The sequence below is a fragment of the Eubalaena glacialis genome, chromosome 5, assembly GCF_028564815.1.
Source record: "Eubalaena glacialis isolate mEubGla1 chromosome 5, mEubGla1.1.hap2.+ XY, whole genome shotgun sequence".
NCBI classification, from domain to species: domain Eukaryota; kingdom Metazoa; phylum Chordata; class Mammalia; order Artiodactyla; family Balaenidae; genus Eubalaena; species Eubalaena glacialis.
In genome coordinates this window covers 94,796,862-94,819,217 of record NC_083720.1, presented here as the reverse complement: position 1 = coordinate 94,819,217, position 22,356 = coordinate 94,796,862, and the positions used below count along the sequence as shown (strand labels likewise).

At 42.5% G+C, this 22,356-nt stretch overlaps 1 protein-coding gene across 2 annotated transcripts in view; it reads right to left on the bottom strand.

The window, feature by feature from the left end:
- Positions 1 to 9,522: 9,522 nt before the first annotated feature.
- FAM47E (family with sequence similarity 47 member E) overlaps positions 9,523 to 22,356 on the bottom strand; it is a 47,054-nt gene continuing 34,220 nt past the window's right edge. For both annotated transcript variants that reach the window (XM_061191500.1, XM_061191502.1), the window contains 4 exons: positions 18,302 to 18,502; positions 13,468 to 13,623; positions 11,835 to 11,912; positions 9,523 to 9,588 (listed from right to left, as the gene is read on the bottom strand). In XM_061191500.1, coding sequence (XP_061047483.1) covers positions 9,523 to 9,588; positions 11,835 to 11,912; positions 13,468 to 13,623; positions 18,302 to 18,502 — 501 coding nt within the window. The remainder of the gene's footprint in view (positions 9,589 to 11,834; positions 11,913 to 13,467; positions 13,624 to 18,301; positions 18,503 to 22,356) is intronic.

Here is a 22,356-nt window from a genome sequence, read left to right as displayed (position 1 = left end):
TCAAGAACACCAGTGGAAGGGATGGCCTCGGAGGAAAGGAGGGGAGGAAACAGGCGTGGAAAAAGAAAAGAAGGCACAAAAGAAACATTTTGAGATACACAGGGGCCCCGTGAGTGAGGTTAGCTATCAGCTGAGTGAGAGAAAGGAAATCCAGGTGAGCTTTTAAGGAAAGCAGAGCAGGTAGGATGGAAATGGCCGCTGGGGGAAGAAGTTGCCTTGGGAAGTCCTGTGGGTCCTTCCATCACAGGCCGGTTGCATCGCTCCCTTCCTGCCTTTCCCAGTGCCCGCGCCTCCATTCACACCCCACCTCACCTCACCTCACCTGTCCAGACCTTACCATCCTCCCGCACCTCCCTCCCCTCTGGCTGTGATCCACTCTGCAACCACTCCTGATGTAATCCTCCTAAAGCACAGCCCGGGGTAGGGCATCTCCTCTGTCTACCAGACTAAATCCAACCCCATTTTAGCCTTCAAGGTCTCCCTGACACAACCCAACAACCTCTCCAGGCCTTTCTCTTATCGTTTACCTGAACTCCAGCCAAATGGGGGTCTCTCCCGCGGGAGCCTTCTCTCATTGGTTTAGACGTTTCCCAAAAGCCACTTCCTTCCATGAACTTTTCCCCAGCCCCCAATCCCACTCTTAGCCCCCAGCCCTCAAATTGATATGCCATTCTTTTCTTTGAACTCTGATTACATACTGTAACTCTGTTAGAGCAAACTACAAGGTTTTCTCTTATGGTATAATTATTTTTGTAGTTTATCTCATCCCCATATTAGATCATAAATCCCTTGAGGGCCAGAGTTTGTTTATTCTTTGTATTACCCAGAATACAGAGTTTGTTATGTAATAGGCCTTTTTATTGTCTTTGTTCATTGAATACCTAATATATACTGGCCCTAAGCTAAGTGCTTTATGAGGATTATCTCATGTTAAATTCCTGAGAGGAGTAATCTGCCCAAGGTCATACAGCTGGTGAGTGACCAAGCTGGGATTTGAACCCAGTGTTCTGACCTCCCAGGACTCCTGCTTGAAACTCTAGCTGCATTGAATCCTAATGCTTTTAAACCATGTCCAAATTTCAAAGTATACATTTTAGAATTGAGTGTGCAAATCTGGATGTGTGATATCAGCGTATCCCTCTGGTAGTATTCCAACATTTACAGTGAATTTCAGCCTTGCTCTTGGTTTGTAATTCCTCTCTCTGCAAGCCCTCACCTCATTAGGGAAATGTACTCACCACCAGCACCTGTCTGTTGCTGTCAAGCCTCTGGCTCCTGCTACTCCACGTAATGTTAACCACAAGTCAAGCCTTCTGCAAAGCAGTCACATTGGAGCTGCCCAGTTTCATATTTCATAGGGACATTTTCTAAGTGCAACTGTTTGCAAACCTCTGACTCATCTTAGTTCCAGAATAGACTCCAGGCTGAGATCTCTTACGCTGAATGATGAAACCTTTAGAGCAAAGGCAAATCTATGTCAGGAGAACAAGTTCACTATGTAAAGAAGAATAAAGTTAGATTACTACTTTGTACCACGTAAAACGGTGGACTCCGGATAGAATAAAGTCCTGAATGTAAATGGTCAAACTACTACTAATAGAACAAAATCCAAGAGACTCTCATTGTGATATTGCATAATGTAAGAGGCCAAAAAATTTCTTGACTTCATCAAAATAAGGCTATCTCATCAGTGAGGCTGCTATAGACAAAGTTAGCAGGTAGATCCAGATGGGGAGCAGATTTTCGTGTTGTTAAAACTGACAAGGCACTAATATGTAGATATAGGATGAACTCATACAAACTGATCCAAAAAAAAAAAACAAAACCTGACACGAGATCCAGTATAAAATGAACAAGGGATGCTTCTCCCCAGTGCCTGGAACATAATAGGCACTCAGGTTAATATTTAGTTGAATAAATGACTAGCAAAAGATGCAAAAATGCTCAAATTCACTGGTAGTTAAATAAATGCAAATTAAAACAAAGATGTTACACCATTTTACATCCACCAGAAAGGCAAATATAAGAAAGATGCAATGCTGCTGATGGGAGAGTAAACCAGTACAATCTGGAGAACAATCTGGAAGAATTTTGTGAAATTAAGTATGCGTATACCCATGACCCACAATCCCACTCCTGAACATGTATGGCCAAGAGATTGCACAAGACTGTAAGGGGGCACATAGTGTTATTTGGGATAACCGAAAGTTCAAGGCCACCTGGCTGCCCATTGTGGGCAAATAATAAGTAAAATATGGTGGATGCCGATGAAATGCTATGAAGTAGTTACGACAATGAACTTGATCTACACACAGCAATGTAATTAAATCTTAAATACATATTGGTGACTAAAAGGTAAACTAATATCTCGCAAGTTGCACAGTGCGGCCAAAAAAAAAAGAGAGAGAGATTTGTGGGTTTGCCTCTTGAATAATGATGTGGACCATCTAAGATTCACAGGAGACCTGTAAAGTGTTTTGAAGAACTATAGTGCAATAAACACTGCCAGCTTGGACGAAAATGGGGGTTGTCTAGAAAGGGGATAAGTGTATTTTGCATATGAGAGCAACATAAATAATTTGTGGCTAAAAGACAGACTGCGCTGGTCTTATACTATGGCCACAAATTATTTGATATTCTTCCCTTCGAAGGAAATTTGGAGGAGTTCAGTTCTCCTCTTCTTGAAGGTGGGCTGTACTTAGCCACTTCTAATGAATAGAATAAGGCAGAAGTGATGTGTGATTTCCAAGACTAGGTTATAAAAGGCATTGTGCTTCCTCCTTGCCTTCTCTTGGATCACATGCTATAGGACTGACTTTTTCAACCTCAGCACTATTGATATTTTAGACAGGATTATTCTTTGTTGTGAGGGGCTGCCTGTGCATTATGGGATGTTTAGCAGCATCCCTGGCCTCTACTCACTCAAAATTCCCAGAAATTGAATTGTTGTATCAAAGGCTATATACATATGTACATATGTACACACACACACACACACAAAGTTCCTTATTTATTCTGCTTTTTTTTTTTTTTTTTTTAAGGCTTTGGATAGCCAAATTGCCCTTCAAAAAGTCTGTATCTTTTCCCACTTTCACAAGTTGAATATATGCACCTTTTTCTTAGCATTTTTGCCAATATTAGTTTTGCCTTTAAAAAAATCTTTGCCAATTTGATAGACAAAAATTGATATCTTGTTTTAATTTTTTTTTTTATTGGTGACCTTGACCATTTAAGAAATGATTTTGGTCTGTTGTATTTTTTTATGACTTAGCCCATTTTTTTCCTGCAGCATGAGCAAAAACATAGGACCTACTTTCTATGCGAGCAGAGCAGGTGGTACTGTACATTCTGGTGTGGAGGACTGGAGAAGCCCGGCTTCCCTCGCCACCCCTCTGAGGCAGGAGCCCACTGTAGGAAATTCTTCCTTTAGAAATTCATTCCTTTGGTTCGTTCTCCCTCTAGATTTTAAAATATCAAGCAAATCCACTCTAAGGTATTGGCGACACATCAACTTTCTTTTTGACACATTTTAACAGTTACCAATACTTACAGTGCCATAGTTGGGTAGGTGGGTGGGATCGGGAAGCAGTTAAAGAATAATACGGAAAAGAGGAAGAAGACAAGAAACAGGGGATAATGGTCACCTCAAACTTTGCCCTCATCATAGTTTTGCTTAGGTATGTCCTTTTCTAGTCTACCTCACTCTCTCCCAAGAAGATAACTGTCAATTCTTAAAAAAATTTTTTTCAGGAAATTTACCTCTTATGTTTTGGTGCTTCACCATTCCTGATATTCATCCACTCATTCAATAAATGCATAGTTTGAGCCCCAACTATGTAGGACTCTAGGCACTCTGCAGGACACTAGGAAAAACCTATACATTCCCTGCCCTCATGAGCTTATACTCTGGTGAGGAAAACACCATTAACGAGTAATCAAAGAAGATAACATGATGAATGATGGGCGATATAACGGCTATCAGGGAGGTGCCAGAACTGAGAAGAATCTGCAGCAGCTCTGCTGGCCTGTTGGTGCAGGAGTGGTGCAGGCATGACTTTGGAGGGGGAGGTTGAGAAAGAATTCTGACCTACATTCACTTCAGTAACAGTTTGCTCTCATATGCAAAATACACTTAGCCCCTTTCTAGACAACCCCCATTTAAGTCCAAGCTGGCAGTGTTTATTGCATTATAGTTCTTCAAAAAACTTTGCAGGTCTCCTGTGAATCTTAGATGGTACACATCATTATTCAAGAGCCCAAACCACAAATCTCTTTTATTTGGGGCCACAGCTTACGGGATCTTAGCTCCCCAGCCAGGGATCGAACCTGGGCCCCGGGCAGTGGAAGCACAGAGTCCTAACCACTGGACCGCCAGGGAATTCCCCACAAGTATCTTGAAGATAAGCCCTTCTCTACCTTGAGAATATGCTGAAGAACAACATCCTCCAGTTTCTTAGACGCTCTATTGTTTGACTAAAACTGTGAGGCACACTTTAAAAATTTCAGTAGAAGTTTTGTCCGCCTGAATGTACTCTGAAGCATCATCTTTGAACTTTCTGAGGTCTTAACAAGGGATTTAACAATTACATCCTTGGATTCATCTTTAGACCATGTTTTCCTGGCATGTCCTTTTATGTGTCCTTTTGGATGTGATCTTTGCTACAAATCATTTCTTAATTTAAACATCATTTGTCATCTGAGAAGCTAGGAGTTTACAAAACCATCAAGTCCTGGTTGCTTTTGATTAAACTGTCCTTTTGGCTTATCGATCTCCTCTTGCATTTTACTATAAGCAGCAAGAAACCAGGAGGTACCTTCAACACTCTGTATAAAAATCTCCTTAGTTACATCACCAGTTCATTAGGTAGTTTTTCTACTTTCCATGTTACTTCAGGTGACAGTATGGATAAACTTCCTGCTACTACATAACAAGGAGACCACTTCTCCCAATTTCCAATTGCATTTACCTCATTTTCCTGCAAGCCTTCACCCACAGCCTCTTCACAGTCTATGAGACTTCTGCCAACAGTTTCTTCAAAGTTCTTCCAGTTTCAACCCACTTCTCAATCCTGCTCCCTTTCACATTTTACATTCTTGTTATATCATCCCACTTCCAGGCACAAAAATCTATTAGTTATCTACTGCTGCATAACAAATAATCAGTAAATTTAATGGTTTAAAACAACAAACATTAGAGTCATTTTTATGGGTTAGGAATTCAGAAGCATCTTCTCTGAGGGGTTCTGGCTCGGAATCTCTCATATGGTTGCAGTCAGGATGTCAGCAGTGGTTGCAATCTCATCTGAAGGCTTAATGGGGGCTGAAGGATCCACTTCCGAGACGGCTTTTCACATGGCTATTTGCAGAAGCTTCAGTTCCTTGCCATGTGAGCCTTTCCATAGACAGCTTGAGTGTCCTCACAACACAGCAGCTAGTCTCTCCCAGATGATTCCAGTGAGAACAAGGAGGAAGCCACGATGTCTTTCATGATTTAGTTTCAGAATGACACCTCATCACTTCTTCCACATTCTGTTCCTTAAAATCAAGTCTAGGTACAGCCCACATTCAAGGGAAAAGGGGTTAGACACTGCATTTTGAAGACAGGTGTATCAAATAATTTGTGGACTTTTTTTAAACAAACACAAACCTCCCAAATTAGGCAGTCCTTGGGATTGTCTAAAGTAATCTCATGTCTTGCAGCTATTGAACTGAGAAAGAAAAAGAAAAAAAAATGATCCTTTAATTTGCTGAATTAAAATATCATTTGAATTCACAGCTCTGTAAGATCTCGTAGGTGAAGACAGAGTATAGATTGGGAAAGAGTAAGACCCTGAATGCTGAACTGTGAACATATGGGAATGTTCAGATGGCTTCAAGTTCCCTAAACTCCCAACCCTATGAAAATATGCTGCTCAGATCTCCTGTTGCAAGGAGCACAAATGACTGATGGACCCAGCTGCTACCCCTCTGGACCTTTCGCCCTCTCACTGAGGCCATACTCCCTTGGGCTGCTCCCAGCCAATGACAGAGCATGCAGAAGTGCCAAGGCAGGCCCATTTTAGCAAAATGTGAGATTCCTCCTCTTGGCGACCTTGACTTGAGGTCTCCCCATTGGCCTGGCCAAACCTTCATTTGAACTGTGCTGCAGTTCAAGACCAAATCTTCTTTTCCTCCCTCTGTCCTTCCACAGGGATCACACATGCATCAGAATCTAAAGGCTCTCCGTATGTTCTGCTACTCCCACCCCAGTAAACCTCTCGAACATCTAATGCCATTTTGCCATTTGCTCCTTGCCAGACCCAAACTGCTGCAGCCTTCCTTGTCAGAGAAATTCTCCCTTCCGCTCTGTGGTGAGGATTTTCCCACTTTGCGCGAAGACTCTGTAACGACCTTTGTGGAAATAGGCTGGCAGGAGGCTGGGGTAGCCAACTCTCTTTATTCTTCACCCCTAACATCCCTCACTGCCTTGAATGCTACCCATGTGCTAGAGGCAGTTTATCCTAGCTCACAAAAGCCAACTGTTACATTTTCAGGAATTTAGCAAGTTGGTTGGTAAACACAGTCATTATTAAAACTTAAATAGACTTACAATTAACATAAATTATATTAAAACCAAAGGTAACAAAACTCAAAACCTCATCTCTTCCTGGTTTTTAACACCTTTTTGTTAGTATCTATGCTCTTGAGGTTATTTACATCTATTATATCTGGGTGTTGGAAATAATACATAATGATGTGCTACTTGCACTTCTCCTTGGATTTTGGAGGCCAGATTTAGATGTGCTGTTTCAGCTCATTTCTTTAGTAATCTGAGAGGTTGCCGGCTTTGAGGGCAGCCTGAAGCAAGAGAAGACTTTCAGCTGGTCCAGAAATCTCTGCCCTCTGATCCAATGAATCCAGCATGCTCGAAGCACCTGTGGCACAGAGAGCTGCTGAATGGAGCTTTGGCATGTCCAGAAAGGTGAATCAGAGCATAGGCCCCCAGGGCTTTGCAGCTGAGCCAGGAGCTCTGTGGCATGTAACTGTTCACCTTTAGAGAAACCAGTCTCCGTTTGTTGCTTGGCACCAGTTAATACGGTAGCCTGATCATGAGACCTTAGGTAACCAAGCGACTGGTGCCCATCGTCAACCAAGGTCACCTGATCCACTAAGCCATAAAGTCGGCTAACATTTAGTGTGTGTGCACAGTGCCAGGCTGTGTTCTAAGCACTTTACCGGTAACATTCCCTTTAATCCCCACCACAATTCTGGGAGATAGTACTGTTATTATTGCTGCTATCCCTACTTTAGATGAGAAAACTGAAGCAGAGAGAGGACAAGCAACTTGCCCCATAGTCATATAGCTAATAAGTAGCAGAGCTTGGTTTGAATCCAGGCCCTCCGGCTCCAAAGTCCACACATGTAATTACCAAATTATTTTGCTTCTCGTAATCAAGTGAAAGTTTTCTATTTAGGACTGGGCTTGACCAGGAATTGAAGACAGAACAAATTGCATGGTGTGCCCGCTCCTACCACACTGCCATCTTCCTCAGCCTACACATCTGACCTGGGGACATTCTCTAAGTCCAGGTGACGAAACAGACAACCTCCACTATATGACGGCAGCAGCCACAAGTGGACTGCCACAGCACTGTAGCCCAACTCAAGGGTGGCCCTGAAGAACAGCCGGGAAGGGGAGTTTTCCAGTAGACAGAAATGTAAGCATTTCATCCTGTTGACCACTTTGTCTGAAAGGAGAAATGGGCTGAGGTGCATGCCACCAACTAATGGTCAGCAGCTGATGGCTTAGCTTAGTAGCCAGAGACTTGGAAGGATCAAGAATGCAGGGATAGTGACAAAGAGATTTGGGAGAAGAGGTATACAGGGGATCGCTCAGAGTGGATCCAGAGTATGAGAGTATTTGGTTCTTTGTGAATACCCACCAAAAGACCTCCATTGTAGAGGAAGCGCTCAATAATCAGGTGAAAAGTTTGACCTATCCTCTGCATGCCAGCCCGCTTCTTTCTCCAGAAGTTCCAATGTTGCCCAGTGATCTCATGAGCAAAGTGGGCATGGAGGCAGAAATGCAGGCTCCACGTGGGTTCAGCAACTTGGATTTCCCCTCACGAAGGCTGACCTGGCTACTGCTTCTGTGGAATAATTGTCCAGTAATTAAAACCAAACTTGAGTCCCTGATATGAATTAGGCTTGAATGTAACAAAGCCAGGAACAATGTGTCCAGGGAAAAAAAATGAATTCTGTCCAGACCACCACCAACACCATCTTGGCTCAGCACTTGAATGTCAGAATCCTGCCCCAGCTTGCCTGGTAGAACTGGATGCCTCCTCTGGGCTCACAGGCTTTGGGGCTCCCATGGGCTACCACATGGGCATGTATGACAAGTTGAAACACCAAGGGAGTCTGAGGAAAGTGGCCTGACTAGAATAGCAACCTATTCTGCAATTGGATTTGCTTTCCTGCTTAACAAACTTCTGCCCACACCAACATTCCTACACTTCCTGCATGCTCATTCACCACCATGGTATCCCACTCAACACTGAAACCCATTTCACAGCAGGGGGCTGACACTATGGGTTCATTGCTTCTGTCATGTACTCCATCTCCCAAATGTGTCCAGATGCATAGAGTGTATAGTAAAGACTCACTTACAGCCTACAGATTATTGAAATGGGATCATGACAGACCCAGAGGGTGAAAGGTCATCCATCACCCAGAGAATCTGTATTTGAAGACAAATACTATAACTGATAAAACTATGGGATCCAATATCCTTTTAATAAATTCCTTTTGATTAAATTATCCAGAGTGTATTTCAGAGGGAAAGATCTGGAAGGATGCATTCCAATGAGTAAAGAGTGGTTACTGCTGACTCTATAGGAAGTATTTGTATTTTCTACGTTCTTTTTGTTAGTCTATATTTTCTAATTTTCCTAACATGAGCATTAACATGTTAAATAAAATAATTTTTTAAAATTTAATGTAAAAATATGTCATCTTGAGTTTCCATTAAACTTTATGACCCATGACCTTATATTATAGGTACACATTTATTATCAAGATTAACATGCCAAAAAACCCTCAGTAAGCTTAATTCAAAATGAAAGAAAATTATATTGTAAAGAAAGAGTAAAGGAGCTATTCACTCAAAACCAGGGAAAATAATACTCTGGGAAAATGAAATAGAGCAATTCTGCTTTTTTATGGTTTTATTTATTTTTACAAATAGTTGATATAACTATGTAATATTGACAATGCTACCAAAATGTTAGAATACCAAATATGAAATTGATCTCATGGTTGATAAAATATATAAAATATTGATTAACTGAAGCAGAAGACTATTCTGAAATGTTTGCAAGTATCAGTTATAAATTTTATGGATGTTACCAAGTCAAAATTGTACAGCTATGGTGGGACATTCATTATAAATTTTGTTTAATGTTTAAAGAGAGAGAGAAATAGCCAAGTATATAGTAAATGAAATCTGTCTAATCATCTTCCCAAGATTCTTCCATGCTTGAGTTATTTTACAGAAGTCTTGTTACACTCACATTTACATTCCTTCCTCATATACATCTTCGCAAGGAACTAAAAAAAAAAAAAAAAAAAATGAGGGAAACTCCTTTAAATTGGCAAACGAAAATTGTACAGTCTAGTCACAACCACTACCATACCCGAATTCACAATCTCACGCTCTGATGTATATCCTGATAGGACCCAAAATCTGATGTCGATGATTAGACCATGCGAGATGGTGGACTTTGGAAGGTAGTTGCACCCCATCAGAAATATCTAGATATAATTCACGCTTTTTCTGTGGCCAAGTCCAGCCCGGCCCAGCTCAGCACAGCCTTGTGCTGGTCATCTCTGCTATTAAAGGCCTGGGACTTCTGTGTAGCCGAGGGAATGAAGCTGTAGGTAACGCACAGAGCAGTTAATCCAGCAGCAGATACTGGAATGTGTATGTAAGTATGTATGCTCATGTAACATACATAAACATGTATGTATACAAGGTGTACATAGACATTTAAGGGAGTAAAAAGAGAATGAATGCTCACATATAAATTTAAATAAGTAATGATTTTATGTATAGATAGATAGATAATTTACCATCATAGATTCCCCCCTCTCTCTTAGTTGAAATCCTATTGATAAAATAGAGGATATAGGATGTAAGAATAAAGGGAGAAAATATTCCAGGGTTTTGAGTGACAGGTGTTCTCAGGGGACTCAGCCATAGCCAGGGGCATCACCTCTCTTTAGTTGATGCAGCTAAAAGAGTAACCAGTGAGTCAGGCATGCTTCCTTTTGCCCAAAACTGAACTAAATGTTCAGCAACAGAATGGATTAAACCAACAGGGGACAAATCAAAATGAATAAAAAAACCTCTTTTGCCACTAAAGAAAAAACTATGAGTCACTATAATGTCAAGAGCAAATAGGGATATATATGTATATACATATATCTCCTTGGCAAGAATATATATGTGTGTGTGTGTGTGTGTGTGTGTATATGTGTGTGTCTGTATATACACATATATATCACAATTATATTTATGCTTAAGTATAATTTTGTGTGTATTATATAAATATATAATCATATATACAATTATGTTATATAAAATATATAAGCATATATAAAATATACTTATGTAGGCCATATATGCAGATGAGGCAGTTACATAAATACATAAGTACAAAAATGTGTGTAAGTATATTAACTATATCTTACTTATATATAAGTATCTTATATATAAGATATATACTTATAGCTAAGTATATAAAATATACTTATGTAGGCCCATTGTTGATGCCCAAAGCTATTGGAGAGATTTCATCCTAGTTCTATAATGGAATCTTCTAGCCCATTAGTCTATTATCATACTCTAGACTTTCCCTTCACATCGCCTGATTTAAGTTTGAACAAGTCTGGATCTGAGATTGGTCAATATATCTATTTGCCAGTAAGTGTAAGCTGTTGTTAGTTCTATCGCTCTTGGAAAAAAAGAAATCCAGTATCCTAGTTCCAGGGACTTCTACCATCTTGGCTGCATGTCCTCCTAAGGACTTCACGGGCCGTGAGCACAGGGGACGCTGGACAAACACAGAACTTATCAGCCACGACTTGGGCCCCAGGCCCAGCTGGCTTCCTGCCATGGTGGCAGGGCTGGTCTGGGGACAGATCTCCAGGCTGCAGGCCCTCCTGCTAAACGGTCCGCTCTGCCAGCCTCCCACCCCACTCTTGTTATCTGTGGCCTCCCGGGGGAGCCCTCCACGTGGGAGGCGGGGGGGCCAGCAGCACAAGCTCAGGGAGAGGGAAAGACAAAGTGGGAAAAAGACAGAAGAGGCTGCAGGGCTGCCGGGAAGTGACCTTTTGCCCTAGTCTGCGTCCTCATGGACCCCACAGATAGCACAATAATAGTCCTGTGACTCCCAGCTCCACTTCGTCCTGACCCCAGCCCGGCTCCTTAGAAGTAGAAAGTGAAGGAGACTTGACACTTCCTGGAGAATTCATTGTTTTGGTAGCAGGCTCACGCCCTGCACGTGGATCCCTTTCACTTTGGCCCCATTAAGGCCAAACCCAAGGAAGGTGAGTCAGCAGGGAGATAGCGCCTCTGACAGCAGGAGCCAAACAGGCAGAATGAAAAGAGCAGAACGCCAAATCCCATCTGTGGGCCCCTGTCTGGGGAAAGCACACCCCTTCTCCCAGGGCTGAGTCCCGGTGTGTCCCTGTAGAAGAAGTATTTTGATTTTGTCAGGGTGCTGACCCCTTCCCATCAACAACTGTGAGCCCCTCAGCAGGTCTTTCCGAGGTCTTTCCGACCCTTTACTCACACTCGGCATCCTGCAGCCCCTGCTCAGAACGAAATCCTTAAAGGCAACTGTTCCATGAAGGTCTGCGAGTAACTCCTCCTAAAAGAGGGTCCACACTTTAAAAAACTGGTCAGCTGTCAGAAGCTTGATTTCATATTTGTTCTAATTAAAAGCACTTAGCCGTTTATCAAGTATGTTATTTTAAACGATTTCCTTCTCATTTAGGAATATGTGTGTAAATAACGTTCAGAAGTTGATGAATACAAAGGCTTTCAAAAGATATCCAACTTTCTCTCCTTTCTCTGTTCTTTTTCTTACCCTTGTATCAAGGATAAGCAACACATTTTATCAATTAGATCATTATTGACCTAGGATGTCCGGAATCTAATCTATTTGAGATTAATAATTGTGATACTGTGATTTATAATAAGAGATATCTGGTCTTCTTCCCATTCCTGGCACAGAGGCCTTAAAACCCTTGGAATTTCCTAAGTGACGAGAGCCACAATGGTGAGAGTCTTTCCTTATTCATAACAAGCCCCTTTCAACCACATTGGAGTTTATCTTAATGAAGTGTTTTTTGGAAAGCCCCTAGATAGCTACAAGATGGGGGCTGGTTGCCAGGGAAACCAACCACGTGATTAGAGGGTTGGCACTTTCAGCTCCACCTCCCCAACTCCAGGGAGGGGAGAGGAGCTGGAGGTTGAATTAATCACTAATGGCCAATGATGTATTCAATTACACCAATGTAATGAAGCCTCTATACAAACCCAAAGGAGGGGGTTTGGAGAGCTTCCAGGTCGGTGAACATGTAAAGGTACCTGGAGAAGGCAAGGAAGCTCCAAGCCCCTCCCCACATACCTTACCCTATGCATCTCTTCCATCTGGCTGCTCCTGAGTGTACCTCTTTATAATAAACTGGTAATCTTACTAGATTGTAAGTAAACTGTTTTCCTGAGTTCTGTGAGCTGTTCTAGCAGATGATCAAACTCAAGGAGGGTGTCGTGTGAACCTTTGATTTATAGCCAGTCAGCCAGACGCACAGGTGACAACCTGGACTTGAGACTGGCATTTGCAGTGGGGGCAGTTTTGTGGGACTGAGCCCTTAACCTGTGGGATCTGATGCTCTCTCCAGGTAGGTGATATCAGAATTGAGTAAAATTGTAGGACATCCAGCTGGTGTCAGGGAATTAGAGAATTGCTTGGTGTGGGGAAAAAACCCCGACACATTTGCTGACCAGAATTGAGAGCGGTAGAGGAAGAAACGGGAGTGTTTTCCTACTCAATATATATCCACAAATTTTAGATCTTAACTCCAAAGGGCATGATAATCAAAAAAGATTTGATCCAGTCCCAACATCTTAGGGGTATTCATGCATTCATTTGGTTTTTCCTTTTATTTATTGGAATTTAAAATTTGGGATGTAGAAGTTTATATCATTGTAATTCAGTTCTTTAAGACCATTTCACCTTCCAAATGAACTCAGTCAAGAATTGTCAAAGCTCATGTGTTCCCAGCAAGACAGCCATGTCATCATAGTGTCCCCTACCAGCACACGACTGCACCGTCTTGTGAATTGACTTCAATATGAGGCGGCATTTGCACTGTGACAACCTTCATCTCAGATGATCAAGTCTCAGCATATACACATACCTGTTCCCATAGCTCCTTTTTAATATTCTCATCTTGAGCCTTACGTAAGACCTCGGGGTCGACCAAAGGTTCATCGGCTCTTTGCTTTTTCCACAACTTGGTGTTCAGATACCATGCTCCGTACCTCATCTTTACCCACTTTGGTTTATAAGGATTCTGTAGAAATAATATTATCCCCAATTTCATTAGTTTGTTTGGTTTGTCATTTCAATAAACCTAAGATTTAGCTTATGAAAGCAGTATCATTTATTTTTAATTTATGGTTACTCCTTGCCAAAGTATTTTATGAAGTTTCAGTGTGCTTTGATTTACAAAGGTAACAGGAAAAGTTCATGACTGAGAAAATAATGTGGTAGTTAAGCATGGCTTTTGGATTTAGACAAACCTGGGCTCAAATCCAGCCTTCCCCACTTAGTAGCTATGAGTCCATAGACAAGTTAGTTAAATTCTTCATTTGTAAAATAGAGATAATAGTATCTACCCCATAGGGTTGTTGGGAAGACTAAAGGAGAGAATTATGTAAAGCAGCTAGAACTCATGTAAGAATCACATATTTCAGTGAAGGGCAATGACCTTCAAAAATACTCACTCAACCAAAATAATAAGTTATCAGCCTCTCTATGAGCCCAGCTCTGTACTCAGCTTTGTAAATGGTACACTACTTTTGATCCAAATGCTATTCAACACCAGTCTCTTGCCTCTTTATTTTTTAAGTTTTAAAAAATATTTATGTATTTATTTATTTATTTGGCTGCACCACGTCTGAGTTGCCGCTGTGTGTGGGATCTGCAGTTGTGGCATGCGGGATCTTTTTAGTTGCAGCATGCAAACTCTTAGCTGAGCATACAGGATCTAGTGCCCTGACCAGGGATTGAACCCGGGCCCCCTGCATTGGGAGCGTGGAGTCTCAACCACTGGACGGCCAGGGAAGTCCCTCTTGCCTCTTTAATTCGAAGAGAGAAAGAGGGGGAGGAAGAGAGAAAGAGGGGGAGGAAGAGATGTCTTTCCTTTCTTTCTCCCATTCCTCAGAAATGCATCTGTTGGTTCACAGCCTGATGCTGTGATGCAATACCCGCTCATTGTCTCATCATGAAAGGAGGTCTAACGCTTGCGTAGGACAAAGAAACATGAAATACAAAGACCCTGCTCCTCCCTCTTCTCACTCATATCTAAACTATGAGGTGGAACGTGTGGCCATTCTAGAGTCAAGTCAGAAACACCTGCCTGAAGCAGAGATGATGGGACAGAGCAGAGGGGAGGGAAATCCCTTCTCAGAGCTGGATTCAGCATTATGATCCCTCCATTCCAAGCAGACTGACCTCCTTGCTATTTCTAGAGCACCTATCACACTGCTGCCTCAGAGCCTTTGCACTCACTGTTCCCTCTCCATAATGCTCTTCCCCAAGACACCCACATGGCTCACTCTTACCTATTTCAGGTCATCTTTTCAGTTGTATCTTCCCTGACCACCCAATTCAAAAACGGTAACCCCTCACAACACTGCTTGCCTTCTTTCCCTGCCTCATTTTTCTGAACAGCACTTATCGCCACTTGATATGCTGTATATTTTTCTGATTGTTGTCTCACCTCTCACCTTCTAAAATGTAAGCTTCTGAGCTTGTTCCCTGCTACATCCCCCTGGCATCTAGAACAATACTTAGGACACAACAGGTGCCTAAGGTTTCTTAACTTCAGCGTTATTGACACTTTGAGCTGGATAATTCTTTGTTGGAGGTGGGGGGCGGAGGTGCTGTCCTATGCATTGTAAGATGTTAAGCAGCATTCCTGGTCTCCACTCACTAGATGCCAGTAGCATCTCCAAATTGTGACAACCAAAAATGTCATCTCCAACGTGGCCAAATATCCCTGGTGGGGTGCGGGGGTGGGAAGGGGGACAAAATTGCCCTGGCTGAGAACCACTGAATTAAAGGAAGGAGGGTAGGAGAGGAAAGAAGAAAAAAGAAAGGAAGGGAGAGGAACGCAATCTACATACTGCTCCACTAAAGAACTTGAGCTCTAGAATACGTTAGGTTGCTGGGTACCTGGTGATCTTTCAAGATTCAGTACAAACATAATTTCGTCTGTGAAGTCTTAACTGTACCACCCTCAGCCCATGCATGGTGGAACTGGTTACTGCTTCCCACAACCTGGATGAACCATGACATCATTTCATTATAGTTAGTCATTTATCCATTGACCTCACTAGACCGTAAGCTCCTTAAATGCAGGAAACAGTCCTTCATTTGCTCCCAGCGCTTTTCGGCACATAGTAACAGATGCTCAGAAGTGTTTGTTGAATTAATGTATAAATAAATGGATGAATGAATATATAGGGCAAAGAGAAATATGCTGCAATAGAGGCACAAACCGCTGTGAGAGATTAGAAGTAAGAATAAATTAATGTCAACCGAAGGACCTGGAGAAAACTCCATGGAAAAATTGGCATCTGACCTGTGTCTAAAGGAAGATGTAAGAGTGTAGACGTGAGAAGAGGGGCACATCAGGCAGAGAGAATACTGTGAGCAAAGGTAAGGTAGTCGAAAAGCTCAGAGTTTTAAAGAACATCAAAGAGCAGAGGATAACAGGCCTGAGAGTATGTGGAATAAGAAAATAAAGATGGAGATTCCATCCCCGGAATAGGGACCAGATTTACCCTTCCACCTGCAACAACCAAAAAACGAAATATAGATATATATAAATATATATATATATGTTTATAAGACACTTGACATCAAATAGCAAAGGACAGTGATCCCTGAGAGGCAAAAAGTAAATATAAGCCCCCCAACTGCCCCAGTTCACTGTCTTCAGAGAGTTCCCAGGCCACAGAGCAGGAGGAGGAGCCCAGCAGGAACCTAGTGGACTTTCTGAGTTGAGAAGACAGAACTGAGAGTCCAGGAAGACCAAGGCAGCTAAAGTTTGCAGCACAGAGTAACAGAAAGGAAAGAGCTGCACAGAGAGGGAACTACAGAGGTTTGCAGAGGGTCTCCATCTGCGTATGTTTGGGAGGAAACCACCTGAGGTCTGGGAAAGAACTAACCAAAAGGATTAGAGAGAACAGTGCCCTGCATGCACACAGGGCCAGGGCCAGGGCCTCTTCCCTCCTGGGAAACTCAAAGATTCACAGGATACTGGGTAGAATACACAGAAGGGTCTTGCATCAGTAGTAGGGAGTTAGCCCTAGACTAAACATTATTTTGACCCTTCTCAACAGTTCTTAAAAGCAAGACCCAAAAGGATCAAACTTTTCCAGGCACAAGAAACATGAAGACATATACACCAATGTGTATAATAATCACACTACTCAAGATCAGTGACAGAGAAAGTATTAAAAGCAGCCAAGAAAAAACATGTCCAGAAAAACAAAGATAAGGATGACATAAGATTTCTCATCAGAAACAACACAGCCAAGAGGACGGTGGAGCAACGTTTTTAAAGGACTAAAAACAAACAAACAAAAAACTTTGAACCTAGAGTTCTATACCCACAAAAATATCTTTAAAAATGAAGGAAGAACAAGGATATCTTCAGACATAGAAAAGCTGGAAGAATTCATCGCCAGCAGATCTACACTAGACATATTAAAGGAAGTCCTTCAGGTGGAAGGAAAATGATACTCTGTGGAAATCTATTTGAACTTTTGCATAGAGATCCTCCATCGGCCAGTCAAAAGTTCGATTTTGGCAATAACCACCATGCTTTATAAAGCAGCATTTGTGCAGTTATTTGTAAATACAGAGAATTGAGCAATTTCATTCAGCCCAGATTCAGAACAAGCAGTGGTTCAGGCCCCATGTGCCTGAACCACACGGATATAATTTGCCTGTCCAGCATCATTCTGCATTTTACCCTTTAGAAAGATGAGAGGAGAATGGAAAATTTAAAGTGCTGAACTAGTGATGGAATGCATAGCTTTCATAAACTTTATGCAACAGAGTCAAAGATGGAAAACATCATGAATGTAAAAATAGGTCAGCTGATCATGTTCAATTATGAAAGGACAAAGTATGTCAAAAATATTGGAAATATAGTATCAAAGATTATGTGTAAAAGACAGAGGGAAATTATTATCTTCGCTTCCAGAGAAACTAACTCTATAATCTCCCCGCTCCCAACCCCCGATTAGGCACGTAAATCTGTTGTTGGACTGGCACAATTTGACTTGTGTATATATATTTGCACTAACACATTGTGTAGAAAAGTACTTAGGGGCCCATAGTACTTCCCTTTAGAACATAGCTTGTTTTTTCTCCTCTCTGCTTTCTTGTTCTGCCTTCACAGGAAATTGGTGCTGGGAAACTGAGCGATTTGTTAATTATCAGGCAAGCATGTGGTCAAGAATGATGGTCTGTGGTCAAAAAGACCGCCAAAAAAATTCAAGAATTCTTTGGACATACACAGTGTTCACAATTGTTAACTGCAGCATTTTACTCTTGCAGTAATAAACATTCATGTATATTTCTACTGACTATTAGAATTGCAACATGTAAAACACATAAAGAGATAGATTTCAACATATAAAGCACACAAAGAGGTTGTCTCAACATATAAAGCACATAAAGAGAGAAATAATGACTGTTCAGATATTAACAATAATGCTGAATGGCCTGCCTTGTTTGTATAACCGACTTTTTAAGATGTATTAAATATTCATCCATTTAACAAATGTTTGTTTATTTATTGTATTTTTTACAAATATTAAACATCAAAAAAATTTCAAGAATTTTACTGAAAAAGGTCAGTGCCTTCTGAAGTCCCAGAAGTCAAGAACATTTAATATTTTAATACAATTTAACTTCCTTTGATTCTCAGTCTTCTCCCTTTTTGCAGTTACCTGTGGTTTCTGAAGTCTCTGCTCATAGTGTAGTTTCTGGAAAAACTGTGGCTCCTGCAGTTGATTTAGCCCAATCCTTTTCTTTAGCTCCAGAGGAACCTGGTTGGGTCTCATTGTATGGAGCACATTATAGCTTGGTTTGCTCTGATAGTCAATGTTAAACTGTCTCAGGATGAACTCCTCATCAATGTTCAGGCCCCCCTGGAAGAATAGCACAGGGCATGAGTCAAGGACAAATGGTGAAACGCTCCTTCTTCCTTCTTTAATCTACAGGAGGTATTCGACCATGGCCGGAGAAGAGAGAGGTAGTTTAAAGGAGAGGTAGAAAGTGCTCAGTCACCGTTTATAGGAGACAAGAAGTATTTGGGGTCTGGAGAGCTTTGTCAGTGCATTAAGAGACAACATAGGACCTACAGGAAGCAGTGAGTCCTGAGGGAGATAGTGGTGCTGAGGAAAATTCAGTCTGTTTGATCAAAAGCAAACATCTCCAACACTTTATAGTAGTAACATCTTTAGAGGTATTTTCCAGACATGTCTAGAAATGTTAGTGTGTGTTCTGCCCACAGCCCCTTATACGGGAAGCTGCCCTGTTCGGGGCTCCTACTGAAGCCATGGGCTCCTTTTAGTCAGCCATGTTTTGTGCACAGAACAAACCCGCCTCCCCTCCCCCAGCCATAGCTGGCAGGAGTACAGATGGGCACATTAAGAGCCCCTAATCTGTAGGCTGACCGTGGATCTATGATATGGCTGAAAGATAACTTAGATTTGAAGGATAGTAGAATATAGCACCCCAAAATATGCCTCTGGCTTAAGGCTTATTTTGAGCTGATGATTTTGAGAAACAGCAGACAACACAGGAAACGATCTAGAAACGGAGTAGAAGTCACCCTTTAAGTGAAATTTACACTTATTAAAAAAATCTCCACTTGTAAGGCTGTCTCCCTCTCCATTCTAGGAAGAGAAGGAAGACTTTAAATCATAAGACACTCTTAGCAAAGGAAAAGGCACCCACTTAAATCTGCATAATAAACCATACTCTTGTTCTCCTATTTCTTCCTGGTCACCTCCCCATTACTGACTCCCCACACCTTTCTCTCTTTGTCTTTGGTGGAAGTTGGTATTTGAGCCTGAATTCTAAGCCACCTAGGAGAGTTAGTCATTTTTCCCTGGGTATCTCCCATGTATACATGAGGTATACTTCTTAATAAACTTCTGTTTGTTTTTCTCTTGTTAATCTGTTTTTAGTTATAGAGATCCCAGAGAAAACTTAGAAGAATAAAAGGAAAATTATTTTTTCCTGCTCTACAGGCTCAACACAATCCTACTTTGGAATATATAAGTTGGGGAATATAGAGAATGAGGTCATTAGCAACTGAAGCTGATGTTGGAGTGAAATTTATAGACAGCGGTCATTAAATCGAGTCAGGGGTATAAACTAGAGCAAGCAGAATCAATGAGGTAAAAAAAAAAAAAAAAAAAACATGGAAGGAAAGTATAAACCAGTGCTATGGAGAAAATACCACAGGGTGATGTGATCGGGACCAAAGTAGTATGACAGTTATGGGACCTTGGTCATAAGGGACTGAAAATAAGGCTGGTTACCAGAGGAACTAAACTATTATCCTAGGGTTCCTTACACTTCCTGCCTCAAAAGAGGAATAGTCTCCAGCAGTAGGAATGGGAGAAGTGGAAGGGCTGGGACTCAGGCAATCCCATCCAGTCAGCTTGTAGACAAGCAGTGGTAGAGTGGGCATCACCTACCCTGTCCAGCATGCCTACTCCAGTCACCCTCTGGGGAGCCTCCTTCCACCACTTTCAGTCAATCTGTTGCAAATGGGCTGGACATGCCCACCTCTTGGCCTCAGGGTTGGACGTGTGACCTAGACCAGTCAATGAGCATATTCCATCTCCTTACTCATAGTGGATAATTCAGGCACAGGTGTGACCCAGGTTAGTCTGGTGAGAGTAAGCCCTGGATTTTTCCCTATGGGAAAAAGGTTGCTCTTTTCCCACATTAGGTTGTTGCCTGGTGGGATATAAGCTTGGAAAATTTAGTGAATACTTTTGGTATCTCTTAGGGAAAGACTACAGGAACATGTAGTCAGAGGAGAGTAGCTAAGTGATAGGGAGAGCACCTAAAAACATTTTAGCACCCAGATCCAGCTGTGCCTGAAGCTCTGAATACTTCTGGATGATTCCCTTTTCTCACTTAATCTAATCTGAATTATATCACTTGCCAAAGAAATAGTCCAAAATAATATATTGACTAAAACTGACTAATAAACTCAAAAAATGGGGGGAGGGGGATTGAAAATTCTAGAAAGTCTTAAATCCAGGAAAAAAAATCAGGAAACTAGACATCTACAGGGACTCAGGGACAGGAATAGGTAACTAAAAAGGTTCTTAGAAGGAGGGCAAGAAAAGAACTTGATAACTGAGTCAAAAGTCTCTTCATGTCAAATACTTTTCATAACAACTGTAGTCAAGCACAGCTTTCCAAGTACTTACAGATAAATATAACTGAGAAAAATGAATTGAAGAAGGAGGTAAGGACAGAGAGAAAAGAAGGTCCTAACATTGAAATATAAGATTAAAATATGAAACAATGGGGTGGGGGAAATGGGGAGATGTTGCCCAAAGGGTACAAATTTCCAGTTATAAGATGAGTAAGTTCTGGGGAATCTACTGTACAGCATAGTGACTCTAGTTAACAAAGCTGTATTATATACTTGAAAGTTGCTAAGAGAGTAGATCTTACATGTTCTCACCTCACACAAACAGAGGTAATTATGTGAAGTGATGGATTTGTTAACTAACCAGACCATGGTAATCATTTTGCGCTATATACACGTATCAAATGATCACATTGTATACCTTAAACTTACACAATGTTATATGTCAACTGTATCTCAATAAAGTTGGGTGCAGAGAGCCACTTTAAAAAATATATGAGAGGAGGGAGGGGCAAGATGGCGGAAGAGTAAGACGCGGAGATCACCTTCCTCCCCACAGATACATGAGAAATACATCTACACGTGGAACTGCTCCTACAGAACACCCACTGAACGCTGGCAGAAGACGTCAGACCTCCCAAAAGGCAAGAAAATCCCCACGTACTTGGGTAGGGCAAAAGAAAAAAGAAATAACAGAGACAAAAGAATAGGGACGGGACCTGCACCAGTGGGAGGGAGCCGTGAAGGAGGAAAGGTTTCCACACACTAGGAAGCCCCTTCGTGGGCAGAGACTGCGGGTAGCAGAGGGGGGAAGCTTCGGAGCCACGGAGGAGAGCGCAGACACATTGGTGCGGAGGGCAAAGCGGAGATTCCCGCACAGAGGAGCGGTGCCGACCAGCACTCACCAGCCCGAGAGGCTTGTCTGCTCAGCCGCCGGGGCGGGCGGGGGCTGGGAGCTGAGGCGCGGGCTTCGGTCCGGATCCCAGGGAGAGGACTGGGGTTGGCTGCGTGAACACAGCCCGAAGGGTCTAGCGCACCACAACTAGCCGGGAGGGTGGACGAGAAAAAGTCTGCAGCTGCCGAAGAGGCAGGAGACTTCTTCTTGCCTCTTTGTTTCGCGGCGTGCAAGGAGAGGGGATTCAGAGCGCCACTTAAACGAACTCCAGAGACGGGCGCGAGCCGCGGCTATCAGCGCGGACCCCAGAGACGGGCATGAGACGCTAAGGCTGCTGCTGCCGCCACCAAACAGCCTGTGGGCAAGCACAGGTCATTCTCCACACCGCCCCTCCCGGGAGCCTGTGCAGCCCGCCACGGCCAGGCTCCCGTAATCCGAGGACAACTTCCCCGGGAGAGCGCACGGCGCGCCTCAGGCTGCTGCAACGTCACGCCGGCTTCTGCCGCCGCAGGCTCGCCCCGCCTCCTCCGTACCGCTCCCTCCCCCCGGCCTGACTGAGCCAGAGCCCCCGAATCAGCTGCTCCTTTAACCCCGTTCTGTCTGGGCGGGGAACAGATGCCCTCAGGGGACCTACATGCAGAGGCGGGTCCAAATCCAAAGCTGAACCCCGGGAGCTGTACGAACAAAGAAGAGAAAGGGAAATCTCT